The sequence below is a fragment of the Diadema antillarum genome, unplaced genomic scaffold (assembly GCF_040938485.1).
Source record: "Diadema antillarum isolate AM-2024a unplaced genomic scaffold, OU_Dant_1.0 scf00000159, whole genome shotgun sequence".
NCBI classification, from domain to species: domain Eukaryota; kingdom Metazoa; phylum Echinodermata; class Echinoidea; order Diadematoida; family Diadematidae; genus Diadema; species Diadema antillarum.
In genome coordinates this window covers 777408-795098 of record NW_027271048.1, presented here as the reverse complement: position 1 = coordinate 795098, position 17691 = coordinate 777408, and the positions used below count along the sequence as shown (strand labels likewise).

The following is a 17691-nucleotide window of genomic DNA, read 5'->3' as shown; positions in this document are numbered from 1 at the left end:
ATACACCTGGGCTGAGAGGGACCTAGTGGGTATTAAAAAACATCTTGTCCAAGGATGTAAGCACTGGGCGGGATTCGAACTTGGATCTTCTGAACGGGAGTCGGAGTCTTATCCACTATGCCACTGCGCATAAACCAGTAAACAAAATTACAAATCCATGCTAGGTATTATTAATTCCTACTGAACGCATCCCACTGTAGAGATGGACTCTGCACTGCACAGGTCCTACTTGCTTTCTCTACGTCTCCCCTTCCCAGCCCCCTCTCATCCCCCTCTCCACCCCTCTTCTATCTTCCCCACTCTCCTCACCTCCTCCACTACCCCCTCTTCCTTCCCCATCCCCCATTGCCCCCTCCCCCCCCCCCAAAAAAAAAAGAGCTAATGAGGCACCCATCTGGTAATCAAGTTAGTGGCCTAGGAGCACCTCAGCTTCCACCTCTGTCTGACAAATTGCTGGCGTAACTCATACCTCCCTTAGCCAGATTGAGCGTGAACTCCACGCTCACATGGCGTCGCTCGACTTAGTCGTGTCACCTCCGTGACTTAGTGTAGCAGTTGTAATGGACAAGACGGTATTGTGCGATAAGAACCAGAGAGGCGTTAAACAATGAATGAACCCGGTGTCCTTAATGCCCTCTTGCGCCCGACTTCCCGATCGAGATGGGAAAGAGCACACCTGCAGAAGAGTGCAATTGCGATCATTAGATGCTGGATATGAAGCTCTAAGGGAGGTACTTTAAAAGACCTCAGTCACACATTTTTCTCACATCAAAATGCTCTTTGTGAACTAGTGCCCGCAGTGGCAATAGATTTCACACAAGACCACACATGTTTTCGCCTTTTGATTATGGTGAATTTCACATGTCTCGTGAAAACCAGGAGTTAAAACTGGAAGTCTGGATCCTCAGTATTGAGAATTATGTCATGCACAGTAAGTGCTTCCCTCGTATCAAAGGCAGTTTCCTTCACAAAATTTCTTCTTCTGGCGTTGTCTGGTCAAAGATTGTGACAATAAGTTTAGCAGTGAATCAATTTGGACAAGCATTCTCCGAGTCCTGTTTTGTTTCCCATAGATTATTCCAATGCAGCTGAAAAGACGAAAACTGAAGGTTTAAAAAAAAATGACACTGTGTAGAACTATATGTATAATTTGCTACGTTTAATACAACTTGCGCATTCAAGTGAGAAGGTTTTACTAGATGTGAACAGGTCCCTGGAGAAGTGTCTTGTTTGGATAGGCATGCATCTTACCATCTGCCTTCATTAATATCCCCCTGCATTTGAGGGGGCATGGGGGGAAAGGATATTGCAGTGTACAGCTCTGTCATCGGTTTCCGTGGGGATATATCTCCCCCCCCCCCCCCATAAGTGTATCATCTGCGAGGTTGGGTGGCACGATTTTCAATTTCAGGGGTAAGTGAAGAGCAGGCGTTTCTAAATTGGGTGTGGGGAAATGGTAAATGTGCTGATATGCATGAAATGACTTTATGGGAGAGCAGCTTCGTGACTTCTGGCGTGCGGAGAGTGTCGTAATTGTTCTCTGACAAAGTCAGCAAGACAAAAGGCAAAAATGTATTTGGAAGGTTCAGTGACCCCATCAACATTTTACAGGCTGTTAGAGCTGTAATTATTTCAATTAAGATGGGAATGTATTATGTATACCTTGGATTTGTCTTAATTTTTAGATTAATGTATCATTTCCAATTGGTATGAGAGATAAAAAGCATGATCTTTGTTTAGCATTTTTTGGGGGGGTCATTTTGCAATGAAATGGAACATTGTTTTGATTGAGGCTGTGAGGTTTATTTTTGTTTCTTCTTATTAAGGTGAATATTTTTAAATTTTAGAATAATGAAAATATTGTGAAATGATTATGAGAATGTTACCAAGCCAATGAAACGATTTTATAATTTGATCCAAGCTTATCATCTTAGGAAAAGACTACCCAAAGAAGTGTTTGTACATTCTTATATGAAGTTGTATGGTATAATTTGATTCAAGTATAATTTAGTTCAAATTACATTGGACAATGACATAACAGTAACCTGCTTGATTTCAATCCACTTATTTTTAGGGAGGAAGTGTGAGACTCTAAAGTAAGAAGGTCTGATTTATTCAAAATTTGCAGAACAGAAATTACTGTACATGTCACTTACTTTGTAATCGCAATATCTGGGTGTTCAGGATTTGTGAGATATTTCTGTGGTTGGTTGAATTTCTGATTATGAGTCACAAGGGCAGAATGAGAAATAGGTGTTATCCCTTTTCAGGAGAAAAGTTTAAAGTAATTTCCACCTGAAAGACATGCAATGCATCTGTGTTAATACAAAAAGGAATGATTTTTGTTCATGTAATTTGTAGATGAATAAAAACTCTTAAATGAATGACATAAAATTTATACAGTACACAGTAAAGTGAAGGGGTATATGGGTCAATGATGACTGGGCTTAACCCTTTGCATGCTTTGAGCGCCAATTGTCAAAGAAAACCCAAAAGCGTTGTACACGCCCTCCAAAGTTCCTGGCACAGAATGGTTTAAAGGAAAACAATCTGACAATGTCAAAGAGAAGTCTTTGTTCTACAAAATATATGTGCATTTCATAGATTAGATACCTCTTGAAATCACTGGTCTTTCCCACCCTGTTCATTTGGCAGATTTTGTGAAAATTAATTTGGAAGCTTCAGACGGAGCGATGAGGCGAGTTCTACTGTGTCTGTTTCAATCAGGGTGATTGAAAATTATCTCGACATGTCTCCCTTGATTCGGTTACATCGTACTTTGAGAGCCGCGGCGCTGATGTAATGGCTGCAGTCTGTGGCGCAGTATCAAATTTTATGAGAACCAATTAGGGGCTGATCCGTGTGGGCACTTCCATTTCACAAGTCAAATATATGGCCGCATCTGCACAGAATTAGGAGCAGGTTGCCAGCCACTTTGATTGAATGCACGGGCTGTGGTTAAAAGCAGGAATTTGTTGGTGTGCATTCCTGCCATTAAACACCTGGCCTATCCTTCCCTGTAAAAGATGGTTTTGGGTACTCTCTAGTCTCTGAAGATGCAGGCATAGCGGAAGAAACACCTGTCCGTCGTTTTGTCACTAATCTGACCTGTATGCCATCATTAATGCTCGGAGGCTCTGCTGCAGTTGGCTACAATAGTACAAATTAAGCCTGTCGTATGTGGTGATAATGTTCCTTCTGTGCAGTAAGGCCCACTCTTTGAAGAATTGGGACTCATGAACCCTCGTGAACAGCTAATGCGGAGACCCTTGGAAGAGAATGAAATAGATTTTGGCATATACCTATAATCTTATATTCTCTTTGAATGAAATTAACTTCAAGCAGTAATATTTTACCCAAACACAGCTGTTATTTGTTGTTGCACCAAAAAAATAGGAAAAAACCCTGCCCCCCAAAAGTGCATGGAGTGTCTGTAGCAAGGTTGATGCATTTCCTGTCATCATTAACACTACAAGTGATCTTTGATGGTAATAAACAACCATAATCAATTCCTGGCCGGAGAGTGTGATGCGTAGTTTCTGAAGGCAGACAGATATCTGAGCTGCTGCGATCAACCGTGAGAGGGGGAAAAAAATGGAGGAAAGGCCCCCTGTTCATCTCCCCAGTGATCTCTGCTCGTAGAGTGTGATGCGTGCATAATTGCATGATGCCGGAAGTGCCCTGTGAGAGATCATTTAAACAGGGGAGTTAGCATGCCCCGATGGCGCACTGTCTGGGAGTGCTCTCATGAAAAGCTATAACAGCCTCCCATGGAGAAGGTGCTTGTTGGGAGGCTTATCTGCTGTGCTGCTGCGATGTCTACTTCTGCTCTTGTAATTTTGACATCTATCAGAATGTTTTCTGGTGCATTTCAGGATACGAATGCTCGACTGAACTTCAATATGGATAACAAAATCGAGCCAGAATGGAATGTTTCCTTTGAAGCGCATTGGCTCCTCTCTGTTTGAATGTATTAATTTACTTCTCACCCAATATTGAATGTTTTGTTCCGATGAATCCATATTTTCCTAATGAAAATGTTGGTGTTAATGCTCAGGAATTATACTCCTAACTCTGTGAAGTTGATATTTGTGAAGGCAAATTGGTAAAAGATGCATCATTTTTTCGATGCATGCTACTGTTTCTCAGTAAAATTGTAAGGGCATAGTACTGCTGTTATTGCAAAATCCACCAAATTCAGTCACATGTTTTATTTCTTCTTTCCTCATTGCATTTTTTGTAATGTTTGCTTCTGTTTCAGTAAAATTGTATATGTAGTAATGCCATCATTGCAAAATCTTCAATACATATTCACATGCATTTTGTTTGTTTTCTCCTTTGTGCATTAGATTCATCAAGCAAGACTAGACCCAGGGAATGAACCTGGAGACGTCACGAATAACAACAACACCTCCACCAAGAAAGGTTCCTCTCACCTGACCGGCAGTGCTGCCAAGAACAGTGCCCCATGCCAAGCCAAGCAGACCACCATGGACAGCTGTGTGGGACTGCAGCTTCAGTTTGATCCCAACCATGCTGCCCACGGAGGCGAGCCAGTCCAGGTCTCCCTGGCAGACGTGGACGCAGTTGTCAACGCCGACGTGGGGACCAGCACATCCAATGGAATCACCACCATCCAGCAGTGCGGCTCGGTCATGGTGCAGGCCGGGAGCAGTGAGGAGAGCAGCAACGTCCTGCTGCAGGATGTGGAGGACAATATCCTCCAGGCCATTGTCAACTCCGGCGCCACTGAACAGCTTGAGATGGAATCGTTAGCAAATTCACTGATGAACGAGTCCATTTCATTCACAGAGGCAGAGCTGCAGCAGCATCTGCAGACAGACAACATCAACGTGGACTACTGCAAAGCGATGAATAACGGCCACACTGTGAACAATATGACCAACATGGGCTTGTCATCCGATGCCATGGTAACCCAGGCGCTGACATCACACACACCAGTTGCCATGGTTGCGCAGTCTTCGCTTATGGTACCCAGCCAGCAGCAACACTCGTCAGTGGCCATGAAACAGAGTCATGGTAACCCTCAGGAGAATGTTGAGGTGTCTTCAAACACTTTTGCCATAGACACCAGTATGATGATAGAGTCTGTGTTGGAGGTCCGAGAAGGAGAAGATGCAACAACTGCCTTGGTAACACCATCTTCTCAGCAAGCAGAATTCGGCTATCAGTCTTATGCTCATAATTTTGGTGCTGATGCGCTTGTGAGTGAAAAAGGATCGGACAACACCCCAAATGGCACAAGCGATGAACAGGACCAGGACATACTGTGCGCCAAGCAGGGGGTGCAGGGAGTGCATGAATACACTGTGGTGACAGGATACAGTCCTAAAATGAAACAGAATTATCAGAAACAAGGCCAGTGGAATCTGCAGCACAGTCCAAAGGCTGGCACCAAGGCCAAAAAGTCCAAAATTGCAACTCAATACCCTAGCTCTTCATTGACCGACAGCATTAGTGTTTCAAATCTACCAGCCGTGGACAAGAGCACAGCAGTAAAGCACCACCAGTCAGCGACTAAGGCAAAGGAGATTAGCAAAATTGGCAAAGTCAGGACTAAAGATAAAGTTGTGACTTCTGTGAAGAAATCTGAAATGGTTGCAAAGAAGCACTCAAAGCAAAGCTCCAAAGTGGTTAGCTCTCCCAAGATAAACAGCAACTCAAAGCCAAAGGTGAAGGTCCATAAAACATTGAAATCTTCCATGGTGTCACCCTCATCATCATCAGAAGGAAGCAAGTCATCTGTTGGGAAAGTTCACAAGAAGGTGGAACATTCTGTACCATTACTGTCTTTTCCGAGCTCTTCTGATGAAGATAATGAACACTCAGAGTCTGAAAAGAGTAAGAGTCTTTCGCACAAGACAAAGAAATCAAAGGTGAAGAATGAAACTGTACATATCCAACCAAAGACAAAGAAAGTAAAGAAAACTGCTGTCAAAGTTAAAGGGAAGAAGAAAGTCAAGTCCTCACTTAGTCCTGTTGTCAGTAGAGCAAGTTCTGATAGTGGTACAGTTACACACAAAGTGAAAAAGAAGTCCCCAAAATCAAGTCCTCGCAGCTCAGATGTTGCTTCTGAGAAAACAGTCAGTAGTAGCATAAGCCCAAGTTCTTCAAAAGTGGGAAAGGTGAAAAAGAAAAAGATTAAAAAGAGTCCGAAAGGCAGTGAGTCTAATGCAAAGAAAGCCAGTAGTCACAAGAGCATCAATGGAGTTGTTAAGATTGTGAAGAAGAAGAAAAAGACCAAAGCAAAGTTGCCAAGTTCAGACAGTGTCCATTCACTGATAAAAACAGGGAGGCTTTCTCCCACTATGGCCATGTCAGTTCTGATGAACAACATTGACAGCGATGAAGACAACAGAGACGTCGGATATGACAGCAGCACGCAAAAGTCACAAAGTGGTAAGAGTAAGAAAGTCACACAGCTCCCCAAGCTGTCTGTGGCCTTGCCAAGAGCTAGTCTTTCATACCCTGAGCTGTTACTGAAGACAGTGTCAAAATCAGCCAAAAAGACTGTGGTGAAGAAATCCAAGAATGGCCACTCTCTGTCACCTTCTGAAAAGACGAAATGTAGTGATAAGGTTGTGAAGAAAAAGAAAATCAAGGGAAAAAGCTCAGTCAAAAAGAGTATGTTTGTAGAGCCGCAAAGAGTGAGCCCAACAACACCATTACACATAGACATACCTGATGCAGAACACACATTTAGTCCAATTAGAAAAGAGGCATTGACTAATGAGCAAAAGTCTATCAATCACAAAAAGCCCAAGTCGCGGAAAGTGGGCAGACCCAAGAAGACCGTTTCGAATTTAGAGGAGCCAAGTAAGGCGTCTGTTAGAAAGAAAGACTCACATGTCTTCGCCGAGCCAGAACACTCTACCTCTGTGGGATTGGGGAAGGGCAAGAAAGTGGTAGAGAATGTGCAGACAGAGGGGCAGGCTAAGCACAAAGAGCAAACACCTTCACCGCAAAGTGCTACAACGTGTGTCAGTGAGGAGACGCTTTTCAGTGACAGTGGCATCGGCACGGACAATAATAGCAATCCGGACCAACATGTTTGTGACAAGCACAAAAGGATGCTGTCAGTGCCTCCCACAGCAGAAGCTGAAGTGCCCACAGAAGTCTTGGAATCTCATCCACTTGCCACATCAGACCATGGGCTGTACGGCTTCGGAAAACGGGAGAAACATAGAAAACTGAAACATGCACATTGGCAGTACTTGACCATGCATTGCAAAAAGAGGCGGCGGAAGTATCACATGTCACGCATGCTGGGCAGAGTTAGTCCCACCTTCCTCTTCGAAATGGACTCTTTAGCCATCCAAATGGCAGCACTTTCACTTGTCAGCGTGCACCAAAGCCCCCATCACGCAAAAAAGCCAGCAGAAAATTACCTATCATCAATTGCCAAACTCAACACGTCTTACAACTCGTATCTGCGACCTTCCTACCTTGCTACTGCCTTACGCTACAAGAAACTTCAGAGGCTGAATAGGCACCGAAAGAAAAAGCGAGAGCGTGAGAAGTATCGCATGTTTCTTGACGGTGGCCATCATTATGATTCTCAGGTGGAGAATACAAATGAAAAGTCTGTGTTTGGTTTGTTTGATCAGGGGACCTCACATTCTGCCCTTGGAGAAAGATTGCCATCTTGTGCACATGTAGAGGCACCAAGAAGTGACTTTGAGGGCGATGTACCTGTCCCATCATCGTCAAGTTCATCAAAGACATGTGATTCAACACCTGCTGTTGTGAAGAATAACAATGTGTATTCACAGTACCGGGATAGTTCTCAAGGTACTCAGGAAAGCACCGAATCAAAGGAGAGCCCAGTGAAAAAGAAAAGGGGAAGAAAAAAGAAAGAAGAGATGTTATCTGCTGATACTGTTAAGGTGCTCAATGCAAGTGAAAATCAACCCATAAAGAAGAAAAGCAGGGGATGGCCCAAAGGACGCTCCCGCAAGAAGGTTCTACCTCCCACTGAAGTTCCTGAGTTGCCAACATTGATTCAGGACATACAACCTCCTGCACCTCAGCCGAAGAAAAGGGGTCGACCTCCAAAGAATCCTCGTCCAATTGTGCCAAATGTGAAGCAGCCAACACAAACACTTGTAAAAGCCAAGAAGACTGGTGGAAGGAAGAAGACAGGTCCATCAAGTACTACAGCTCAGGGGATGAGCTTACCCTTTTCAGTGGTCATAGATTCTGTGAACAGTACTATTGGTGAGAACCATGTTGTGCCATCCATCGTAGATTATGAAGTTCAGTATGATAAGACATCTGAAATCCACCTCAGCGACTCCACTCTGCCAAGGGAAAGCATAGTTGTCGCAGAGCAAGGCCTTCAGCAGCCTGCAAAAGTACCAAAACGGAGGGGTAGACCACCAGGCAAGTCAAAAGGGACAATGGCTGTGAAATCTGCAAGAGCAGTGGTAGCAAAGACTGAACATAGGGACACAGTTAATGCACAGAAAGAGTCTTTCATTCAAGGTGTAACCATAGCAAAGCGGAAGGGTAGGAAACGAGGTCCAAAGAAAGGGTGGAAGAAAAATCTTGTGACAACAGCTGAGAGACAAGCAGTTAAAGATTCTTCAAAGATTGAAAATGTTGAAGAAAGATGCAGTACCGCTGTTGAAAAATCTGCCAGTGACGAATCAGTAAGAAGTAAGGACATGTTAGAAGTACCAAAGTCAGTCAGCAAAGCAGAGCAAAGTGCCTCTACAACACAGACATCTAAACTTTCCCCAACACGTGTTTCTTCAGTGAAAGTTTCCCCCAAAAAGACCTCTTTGCCCAAAGTGTCACCATCCAAATCCTCACCAAAGACAGTAAACACAGCTGATAAGAAAAAGTCAAAGAAGATCATTTCTGGAAGAATCAAAAAGCCCAAAGAACAATTTCTGAAGAAGACAAACATAAATGCCCTCGATGAATTACCGGATGAAGAGCCTCTATCATCCTTACTTTCAGGCAAAATGTCATCATTGCTAGTCAAGCTGAATCATAAGAAATCTTCTTTGTCCTCGACCTCAGCTCACAGTGACTCATCATTGTCCTCTACAACATCATCTAAGTCTCAGGTGGACGTCCCCCTTGTGCAAGCAAATGAAACCAAAGACAGCAAAGATACAAAATCAAGAACTCATGAATTGACAAAGGGTAAAGAACTCCCCTCAAGTGTGTGTGCAGCACATGTGTCGAAACCGGAATTGGCAGATACTTGCAAGGAGGCTGCGATGCTGCCTCCGACGCCACCTGTGTCTGTGAAAGAAACCTCTTGCCCCTCTGCTGTGACAGCCACTACCAGCTGCCCCACCACATTCTCATCTTCTCTGCCAACCACTTCTCCTGCTACAATGGTCACCGTGACCACCACCATCAGCACCAGCACCAGCATCTCTTCGGCACCTGACGTGTCGCCTACTGCATCAGAAAGCACCAAGCAACAGGCTGCTTCCCTCCCAAGGGCTGTTGTCCGTGTGAAGAAGGCATCTCAGCAGCTCTTCAAAGTGAACAAGAAGAAGACCCCTGAGGTGGCGGCGACGGTGACGGTGTGCCCTGTCATCGATGAGTCCTCCATTCCTTTGAAGAAGAGAAAGCTAATGAAGGAGCCTCCCCCACAGCTGACGGAGCAGTTGGTAGAAGGGTAAGTCCTTCAGAAATGACCCTTTGCAATGTTTGTCCGGTTGTTGAGAATTTGTTGGGACCCAACACTATGTGTATTCTGGGGTGTTAAAGGACAAGTCCACCTTCATATACATTTGGATTAAGTGAACGCAGCAATATTTGTAGAACACATCTTCAGACAATCCATTCAAAAGTTATGAATTTTTAAAGTATCTGCACAGTCACTGCTGGATGAGAAGACTACTACAGTGTATGATGTCACATGCATACAACGTTATAAGGAAAATATAAAGAGAATTTCGCAAAATGTTACTTTTTGAAAAAAGTGCATATTTCCTCGACTCATCGCTGATGTATGTTAAGGGTAATATTATGCCCCTTGCCTTCTGAAAGAGGGAAGTCAAGTGTTCTTTTATTATGCGAGAAAAGTGAAAATATCTTGAATTTTCCTTATCCTTTCTTTATATAGTTGGACACATGTGACTTCACAAGTAGTCTTCTCATTCAGCAGTGACTAAGCAGAAACTTCGAAAATTCATAACTTTTAAAACGGATTGTCCAATTTTCCTCAAACTCTTGCTGATGTGTTCTATTAATATTGCTGCATTCACTCAATCCACATATGCATGAAGGTGAACTTGTCCTTTAATACCTTTCTACTTCTCATCTCATGGATCATATCATGCAATCTCTTCACAGAGACTTCTAATGGTGATGTTTTTCAGTGGCAGAAAAGGTTAATTTCTTATGTGCCTCATTTTTGTAAACTGACATAGAGTGGAATGTCAAGATCATGTGAGCGAACCTGCCAAAGGGTATAATGTATGTGCTTCTCCCTCTTTTTGCAGTGGATGTGAACTTTCTGTCATCCTGTGCATAAGTGGGATAATGTGGGTGGTATGGTTGATAAGGCTATGGGCTGTGTAAGTACATCTCAGGACCTTGGGGAATTTTTTTTCAGTAACTATCATCTCTTGTGGCACCTCAAATTCGCACTTCTGAATTTCACTGCATACCGGTACATGGAGGAACATTTACTACAATCAGTTTATCTCTTGAAATCTGCCCTTATGAGACAAATTTGGTAAAATTTGCCAATTTTTATAGAGAAATGGAGCTTCTTAAGTGCAAAGCCCATTTCAGATTCAATTATAAATGTAGTGAGAGACTTTAGAACATTCTGCAAAATAAAATTAAAAAAAAAAGTTTTATTGAGTGAGAAATTTTTGCTCTTATGTAGAAATACAAACAATGAATATTAAATATTATAGTGAAAAGAACGTACCAAGCCACAATAATGAAGTTTTTGGGAATTAATGGCTTAAACAATGACAAGATGTTTTCCTCTAGTATCCTTTTTGACAATGGTGTAACAATGGATCCTTTGCTTTGTGTGAGTGTATTGAAAAATATTTAAGGCTATCTTGGAAAGCAGTGAAGAGGCTATGTGGACAGATACAAGTTTTTGATATTATAATACAGATCCTTGTCTCTCTTTTTTTTTTTTTTTTGGATGTTCATTAGAAGAGTGAATACATACAAGCCAAGCAGTGAGAATTTCAATAGAATTGGTCCAAACAAAGACACAAAGTTAAAAACAAAAAAACAAAAAACAAGCTCATCTTAATATATGTGTGGATTGAGTGAATGCAGCAATATTGGCAGAACACATCAGTGAAAGCTTCAGGAAAATGAGACAGCCCATTTAAAGGTTTTGAATCTTTACATTTTCAGTGCCACCATCTCTGGATGAGAAGACTACTATGGTTGTCATGTCATGCTCGTACAACGATGCCAAGCAAATATAAAGAGAATTCCACAAATTTTATTCATTTTTATTTTTTTGAAAAGTACACATTTCCTGTACTTGTTACTTATGCATGTTATGGGTAATATTATTCCCCTTGTCTTCTAAAAGGGGCAAGTCAAGTGCTCTTTTATTATGAGAGAAAAGTGAAAATATGTTTCATTTTCTTCATATCTTTCTACTTGTGTGGACATCACAAACTGTAGTAGTCTTCTCATCCAGTGCTGGCAGCACTAAAACTCCAAAAATTCATACCTTTTGAATGGATTGTCTGATTTTCCTCAATCTCTCATTTAAATATGTTCTTCAAATATTGCTGCATTCTCTCAATCACACATTATATTAAGGTGTCCTTTAAATTTTAGTCCAATATGTTTTTGCTAAATAGTTGATTGTTTGCCATCACGTATGCAATTTAGTCAAGGCATATGATGTCATCACCTCAGTTCTCATGTTGAATTCAAGCTGGGAGATGTAAAATCATTTTTGCTAGTTATTCATCAACCAAAGCACCCCATTCCCATTTTGCAAAGTTGCCATTGCTAGATCATTGCATAGATATTGAGAACAAAGTGATGTGAGGGACATGATTTTTGTTCCTCTCAAGTTCATCTTCAAAAAGAGCTATCTTGCGAAGACTTCTGTAAGTCATAAACATCATTAGTTACGTTCAGATGGCGATCCTTAACCTCGAGAATATGTTCTATAGGGCGCCAAGTGTCACACGGTCGATTTCAGTACGAAATCTTAAGGTTAGCTGTCCTCGAAGTTAAGGATCACTGTCTGAACATAACTTATATCTCATCAAAATCACACTATTCGACAGTCGTTGATATTAGATGTTTGGGAAAAAAAAAAGTCATTTTGCTTTCTAGACACATTGATAATAGATAAGGCCATAGAAGGAGAGACATAATTTTCACTGAGCCTGTCTTCGTCACTCTATATTTCAGACAAGTCACCAGCTGGTTGCAAATATTCAATTTGATGATTTATTGTCCTTAAATCATTCAGTTAACATGGGCACTGTTTCACCAAAGAAGTAATAATATGGATATCAATCTCAGACATTGCTTTTAGTATTAAAACTCACAACTGCACTGGCCCCCACATCTGTACGTGGCAAATGCATGATTATGATTCCAATTTTACAAGATATGGAGTTGCCGGTAAATATTGATTACTGTAAAACCTGAAATTTTTGCAAATTTCCACTGGCATTTAATGCATAATAGTGTAGACAAGAACTTTCGCTTGCATTTTAATTTCTGGTTTAACAGTAGCCCTCGTTCGAAACTTGAATTTAGACCCAGACTGTACAACGTGACTGTATAGGCAACAGTGAATTCCATCATTGCTTGAAAAGAGTCTCATATATGATATACATACTTGATGCTATATGTTCAGTATTTCAAAAATATTCAGTATCTTCTTCATAGAAGCTGTTTAAGATAATTTTCATCATTATATTCCAAAGGATTTGCATGTATTTTCTTTTTCTGTAAAACTTAGCAAATCCATGATTAGATAATGCATCCTGTTTTTAATTACAGCAAATGTTGGACATCAAATAAGTAATATGATATTAAGAAAATATGTAGAGAGATTCACAAACTGTCATGGGTTTTTTTTAACAAGAAGTACACATTCCCTTCACTTGTTACAGACATGTTACAGGTATATAATTCCTTCTGCTTTCTTGAAGAGGTACATAAAGTGCTCTTTCATTTTGCTTGATAAGTGAAAATATGTCAGATTTTCTTAACATTTTCTTAATATTGTATTTTTCATAGTAGTCTTGTCATCCAGTGATGGTGGCACCAAACTTTAAAAATTCATAACTTTTGAACAGATTGTCTGATTTTCCTCAGCTTTTACTAATGGGTTCTTCTAATATGGCTGCATTCACTCAATTCACATGTTTATTGAGTTTTATTCTCTTCCAGGACTGACTCTTGAAGAATTTCATGTAGCAGTTCTTGGCAAGCAATGGTTATCTTTAAAGAGAACATAAGATATCATATGTACATCTTAGAAATCTTGTCAAACCTTGTGATAATGTTTGCATCCAAACTACAGCAGGTGGTCTTTGACCTCTTGTCTTAACCCACTGAAGACAAGTCCCGAGTATACTCAGACAGAGGTCTATGGGAAATGCATGCTATAGTAAAATCAGCCCGTCCTCAATGGGTTAAAATAGTTTGATACTAACCATAACAAGGGGGTCTATTACATTAAAGGGGTGGTATAGTTTTGTTTGAGATGGGAATTCAGGTTTTAACTTTTTGGAAGCTAATTATAAACCACTGAAATGAAATACAGTGCTCACCGCTTAATCGGGAGGGGTCGGGAGACAGGTTTTTCTCCCGTTTAAGCAGTGGCTGGTATTGGCCCCTGCAAAGCACACAACATGAAGCCCAGTATGTGGACATTACACCAAACCATGCAAAATTTTCAATCCACTGAGAACCACAGCAACAAGTACACACGCACTACGGCACACAGACACAAAATGGCGATTAAAACACACACACACACACACACACACATACACACAAAATGGCAATTAAAACACACACACAAAATGGCGATTAAAACACACACACACACACACACACACACACACACAACAGTCTCATAATTTTGCAAATGTATCATCAGAACTTCTGATGAGGAAATAAAATACTCGAGATTATTTCTAAGGATATGCTTATTATTTTTAGATATTAATGACGGGCAATAGAAGTGTTTATGCCAGAATTTGTCCCGATAAAGCAGTTTATGGTTCAGATTGAGTGGTGGAAATAACACATTAAAAATTTGTGCATCAAGTTTTCTCGCACTTAAGTGTGGTTCCCGCTAAAGCAGTTCCTGATTAACGGGTAAGCATTGTATTAAGTAGCATACAATTTTAAGAGGAATTCAAAGTTTATTTGATGATTTTTTTTTTCAATGGTTGATATATTCAAAAACAAAGAGGTCCCAATAAATGGTGGGACCCACCTTTCATTAGGACCACTTTGTTTTGCTTTGTTTTGATTTTAGTGAAAAGTAATAATCAGTATTTCCAAAGAAGCACTACACCACGGAAATATTGTTTCCAGTACCTACTGATTTCCAGAGCATAAAACAAACAAGTGAACATTTATTTGTGTTTTATTTGTTCATTCTTTTTTTTTTACAAATAAGCAATTTATTATTTTCATATATATTTATTTACACATAGTTATCAAATTTCTACCTTATTTAGATGAGCAAAATGTCTGTTCTGGGAGTATCTTCCCATTGATAAAAAACCCAAACATGCACATTCCTATATTTCAGAATGTTTCAACAGATAAAATTGATTAAGAATTATGGTTTGTAAAACTTTCAAATACAAGTTACACCATCAAAGCATGTTTTGCTATATTTCTTTTTACTGAATTCAGATGTAACACAGAAAATCTATTTTGAGTGAAAAAAGCATGCAAAATACTGACAAAAGAGGCATTCAGTGCATCTACCAATTTCCTAAATATGTCTCTTCAAGTGTCCATCTGTATTTTGAAAATGATACGTCATATTGATTTCTGAGTATATGCCAGCCATAGAATTAAAGATAATCTGTGTTTTTATATGTTCGATATGCTCAAGGAACACGCAGATGTTTTGTTGAAGTTCTAGGTTATAGATTTTTGAAAGGAAGAACGTACATTATTATTATATTAAAAGTTTGAAGGAAACAGTTCTTTCTTTTCAGAAAAAGAAGTGTTTTGCACTGTCTTCCCATGAAATTCACTGTCATGAAAAAGATTTGTTTTGTTCTATCAGATTTTTTTTTTCAAGTAATGTCTTGAGAAAAAAAAGATGAGATGAGAAAAAAATGATTAGCAAGGAGGGCAGCTCAAATACCAGATAAGACTGAAATTCATGACAATGCTTATGGGCAACCGACTCAGAACTGGCAAAAAAAAAAAAAACCCAAAAAACATATTTTGTTGTGTGATATAATGAAATCTAAAATCTCATTTCTTGCACCTATATCATTCTGATGATTTATGTATTATATTTTTTGACAGTGTCTCTTATTTCACTGCTCTGCCTCCCCCCCCCCCCCAAAAAAAAAAAGAAATTATGTACAATACTGTAGATTCAGCATCTAAGGTCAAGGGTAATATTCACAAAATTTGGGTCAAACCTGACCGCCAGCATCTCTGCAACTTCATCCGTGTGTATACACACAACCTCACACGTAGACGTGCCCCAACCCACACACACACACACACACACACACAGACTGCAACTGGCCATACTGTCTGGTGGTTAGCATTTTTTGAATGAAAGAAAGCAGACGACAGCTGAACGGACCCTGGTCTGTGTGTGTGTGTGTGTTTGTGTGTGTGCACAAAAAGATTTGGAGGTGCCTTGATTTTTTTCCCCTCCCTGAATTCTCTTCTTTTATCACTGATTCTTACTGAGTACTACGAATGCTGAGCTTGTGAAGGGTTTGGGTAAACAGTCCATACTTTTCTGCTGATACATGTATCCAATGGATCCAGCCTGGTGAGTGATTCTAACCGACTGTGAGGTAGGATTTTATCTACTAATGAGCTTACACATTTCAAAGCTATTTTCACCCCCTTCCATTCATGATCTGTTCGGAGAGAAGGCAGTGGTTTTGTGCCCATGCGCTACACACTACACAGCTAGTGTAGCTGTGCTATGTGTGTGTGTGTGCGCTGTACGCAAGTCAGCACACGTGTTGGTGCTGTTCTGTACTGCAAGGGTTCACGTAGCGTGGGTATACCGTTTGCTGATTTGAATCTAGCCGTAACCAGTCCTGCTCGGGCATTGTTCTTGATGGTGATCACAGGGCAAAACAATGAGAGATTCTCCCCAGAATTTTCTCTTTTCTAGTTCTGTAGATCTTCACACTCACAGTTGTTGCTTTTCAAATTTTAAGGGTATGGAATATTCCCATTCACATAATATAGTATTCATATATTTTGTTTGAGTAATCTTGAGTCCCCATTGATCTATGTAGTACTATATATATATAGTAGTGCATTGTATGTAAGGTTGGGGGTATTTTCCTCGATTACAAATAATAGATTTAGAACAAATGGTGTAGCAAAAGTCAATTTAATTTGATTATTTTGGGATATTATACCCTGTGTGGAATAACATGAATTCTCTTTTGGCAGTGGTGTTGATATAGAATTTGCCGATCATAGGGGCTTAGTACGCTGTGCCTGTTAGTGTAATGCGAATGTAGTTTTGACATTGTTGCACTCTTAATCATACACAATCATCACTTGATTGAGTTGCTTGTCTGAGTCAGAAATAACATACTCCAGTTTTCAAGAGCTTCTAAACTGACTTAAGTGTGTACCTGAAAAAAATCGTCGATGAGTATTGAAGGCTGTGTCAAGGTAAAAATAGCAGTGAAATCAAATTTGATATGTGAAGAGCATATATATATATATATATATATATGAATGTCAGTCACATCAGTTGTGTTCTCTTTGCAACGTTGTTAGAAGCTGCCATGATCATGTGACTTTGCTGTCACTCTACTAGGTCACATCGGTTTTTGGTTTTTTTTTCAATCAGGAAGACAAAAATAAGACAAAGATGGCATGTGTTTGAATTTACTCGAAAGAATTTACTTTTATTTATAAAATTTAGATAGAGGACCTGTAGGCAAGAACACCATGTCTTGGGTTTCTCTGTTGTGTTTTGCATGGAGAAAGTATTTCTCAGAAGAGAGCAGAAAATTAGTGACTTTTTCATCCGTGGAATTGTCGAGTACAATGTGAGATCTTCACATTCACAGAACTGGGGCTGGTATGTCAGATGCCATGGCATGGAACACCTTTGTTGCTAATGACTTCCTGCCTCTAAAGTCATCGCCAGTCATGAATATTGTATCCTGTGCTTTCTAGTAGTGCTGTAGATTTTGCTTAGATCTCTTCCAGATTTCCTACTTTAATCTACAATAGTATACCTGCTTGAGTGAGTTCTCCATTATCTGTCAGTGATCTGTTCTTCTATATATTTTGGATGCATTTTGTGTGTGTGTGTGTGTGTGTGCGTTTTATTTTTTATTTGTTGCAGTTGGGATATTGTCATCATGGCAAATTCTTTAAAAAAAAAAAATTTTAATGGCTATGATTTTCATCCCACTGGTTGGCTTGTTGTATGGTCGAGGAGTGTTGTTTCAACCCTGACAGTAATCATAAATTGACCATTTTCAATTT

At 40.2% G+C, this 17691-nt stretch overlaps 1 protein-coding gene across 7 annotated transcripts in view; it reads left to right on the top strand.

The window, feature by feature from the left end:
* LOC139722157 (uncharacterized) overlaps positions 1-17691 on the top strand; it is a 175444-nt gene that overhangs the window by 106921 nt on the left and 50832 nt on the right. For all 7 annotated transcript variants that reach the window (XM_071633468.1, XM_071633467.1, XM_071633466.1 and 4 more), the window contains one exon: positions 4350-9661. In XM_071633468.1, the coding sequence (XP_071489569.1) occupies positions 4350-9661 (5312 nt within the window). The remainder of the gene's footprint in view (positions 1-4349; positions 9662-17691) is intronic.